Here is a 2,173-nt window from a genome sequence, read left to right as displayed (position 1 = left end):
GTCGTTTCTGCAAACAGCACCATAAACACCACGTACCCCTGGCTGACACTTGAGTGATTTTTAATGTCAAGCCACTTGTTAGAGGGATGGCACAGTGCCTGTCCTAATCACTCCAGACAGCCAGAAACGGGACAACCAGACGTAGACCCGTTACAAAGACATGAATTTGTAAAAAGGCCTGCCAAAATACAATGGCTGCATTATTTCATGAGTCCCGGCTGTGGTGTTAAACTCTACATGTCTCCAAAGGTCCTTTGTTAAACTGTGGCGGGCTGTGTAATCAGTCTGGCATAAGGGTTTTTGAATTTTTTTGTTGAATATCTGTCAAGAGAAAGACTTAATCCCAAAGGCTATGAAAACACAAATCCATAATGCTGACAGGTCCCTCAAAGATGTACTGACTATCCCTGAATTTCAATACTGTCAGCAACAAAAACGGGACCTGAGGATGAATACATTCTCTTTGTTTTTTGCAGTGGCTGAGAGGAGAGGGGCTTACATGCCATTATTCAACGGAGACTCTTACCTGGAACTGAAGGGGCTCCATCTCTACGGGCACGATCTGCGGTAAGTCCCATGTCTCGGCATGAAACCCACACAGTCAAGTCGTGTGCGGTGGGTATTACTGAACACTGGATATCATGTAGTTTTCATAGAGCTCGTTCTGCGCCCAAGGCAGCACTCCTTCTGTAAGCCTGAACTGAATTGACAATGAGGGTTACGCAAATAACACCTCATCTAGGCCTTAGCATGTAGAATATATAGTATCTCTACCCAATTTCCATATAGAAGGAGTGCCATACATCAAAAGAAAGCGTATATGCGTCCTTGTTTTGTCGTGGGCGTGCGTACCAATGTATCTCCGGCTCTTTCTGCTTTTGCTATGACTGCAGTCAAAAGCTGAGCATGACCGTGGTCCTCATGGCTAACGACTCCAATGGTTTGATCTTCTACAACGGCCAAAAATCGGACGGAAAAGGAGACTTCATCTCTCTGTCCCTCAACAACGGGATCCTGGAGTTCCGCTACGACCTGGGCAAAGGTCCCGCCACCATCAGGTCAGCACGTCTATGAGGGTTCAAGTTAAAACAACCAGGGCGCGATTTCTTCTCTCTCTCTCTCTCCCCTGGCTTTCCTGTGTGTCTCTTTCTCTCTCTCTCTCACTGCGGCTATCACAGTCAAGGCTTTTTAAAAAAACAAACATAAATAGAGACACAATGTTTTACTATGACTGTTTGTGATACAGGAGTAAAGAACCAATCCAGCTCAACGTGTGGAACACCATCAACTTGGAGCGCTCAAACCGCAAAGGAGAGATCATGGTGAACAAGAAGAACCCCGTCCGAGGGGAGGCACCGGTAAGAGTGAGCAAGCTAACAAATGGTTATCTTGTTTTGTTTTTTTCGTTCGCAGGACTGATGGGCCTTTGCCTGCTGTGCTTAGCCTTGCTTGTGTTGTATAATCCTGCATTTGTTTGATCGTCTCCGTGCTCTTATCGCCACGGCCTCGGGGCGTTAGTGCTCTGTTTTCTCCCTGAGTTGAAGCGCTTCAACTCGCCCGCTTCACGCACAGTTGACTCTGCAAACTTTCCCTCCCTTTCCTGAGGTTTTTTTTTTCCACACCGCTTCACACCATGTGGTTTGATTTGCTGAAAATATGCCACTATCTCCCGACATCCATCAAGGTAAGAGGAAGAGCTCCAGATGGAGAGGCCCAGTTTGACAAGCTGTCTTAATTTTAGAAGTTCTGTAATTCCACTTTAAAAACAAAAAATAGAGGAGAAGAAGAAGAAGAAGAAACTTTCAGCCTTTCAGCTCACTGCGGTGCTGGAGATAAAATTTGCTGTTACACACAGGAAGGAAAAGCAGTTTTTACTGATGATGTACAGTCAATTTTATGAATTCAGCCTTTGAGGTGGCGTCTGGGGAGACAGTGGCAGATAAAGGAGATAGCAGCAGCAAGAATAGCGTAATGAAATTCTTCAGGCCCGCGTCTGGACCAATAAAGCAGGTACATGCTTCCAAATGAAGGCGATCTAATAGTCTGATAAGCCTGTAAGTCATCCAATTATATTAAACAGTGTAATTTGTGATTATGAACATGCACTCTGTCAACTCCATCATCGTTCTCTAAGACGCAATGCTCTCCTACTTTTTTTTTTTTTTTTCCTCTC

The 2,173-nt window shown here is 45.0% G+C and overlaps 1 protein-coding gene across 1 annotated transcript; it reads left to right on the top strand.

The window, feature by feature from the left end:
- Positions 1-480: 480 nt before the first annotated feature.
- LOC111654124 (agrin-like) lies at positions 481-1,493 on the top strand. The gene is made up of 3 exons (XM_023405014.2): positions 481-567; positions 894-1,058; positions 1,247-1,493. The coding sequence occupies exons 1-3, from the start codon at positions 500-502 to the stop codon at positions 1,476-1,478; spliced, it is 465 nt and encodes a 154-aa protein (XP_023260782.2). The 5' UTR covers positions 481-499; the 3' UTR covers positions 1,479-1,493.
- The last annotated feature ends 680 nt before the right edge of the window (positions 1,494-2,173 follow it).

The sequence above is a fragment of the Seriola lalandi genome, unplaced genomic scaffold, assembly GCF_002814215.2.
Source record: "Seriola lalandi dorsalis isolate HSWRI2012SDOR001 ecotype SW California unplaced genomic scaffold, Sedor1 jcf7180001974492, whole genome shotgun sequence".
NCBI classification, from domain to species: domain Eukaryota; kingdom Metazoa; phylum Chordata; class Actinopteri; order Carangiformes; family Carangidae; genus Seriola; species Seriola lalandi.
This window is presented reverse-complemented; position numbering and strand designations above follow the sequence as displayed.

What these genes read in the sequence shown, in the direction of transcription:
- LOC111654124 (XM_023405014.2), top strand. Translation starts at nt 500, where the DNA reads ATGCCATTATTCAACGGAGACTCTTACCTGGAACTGAAGGGGCTCCAT. An exon ending in CTCTACGGGCACGATCTGCG is followed by an intron (nt 568 to 893) that starts GTAAGTCCCATG and finishes CTATGACTGCAG; the next exon opens with TCAAAAGCTGAGCATGACCG. An exon ending in AAAGGTCCCGCCACCATCAG is followed by an intron (nt 1,059 to 1,246) that starts GTCAGCACGTCT and finishes TTTGTGATACAG; the next exon opens with GAGTAAAGAACCAATCCAGC.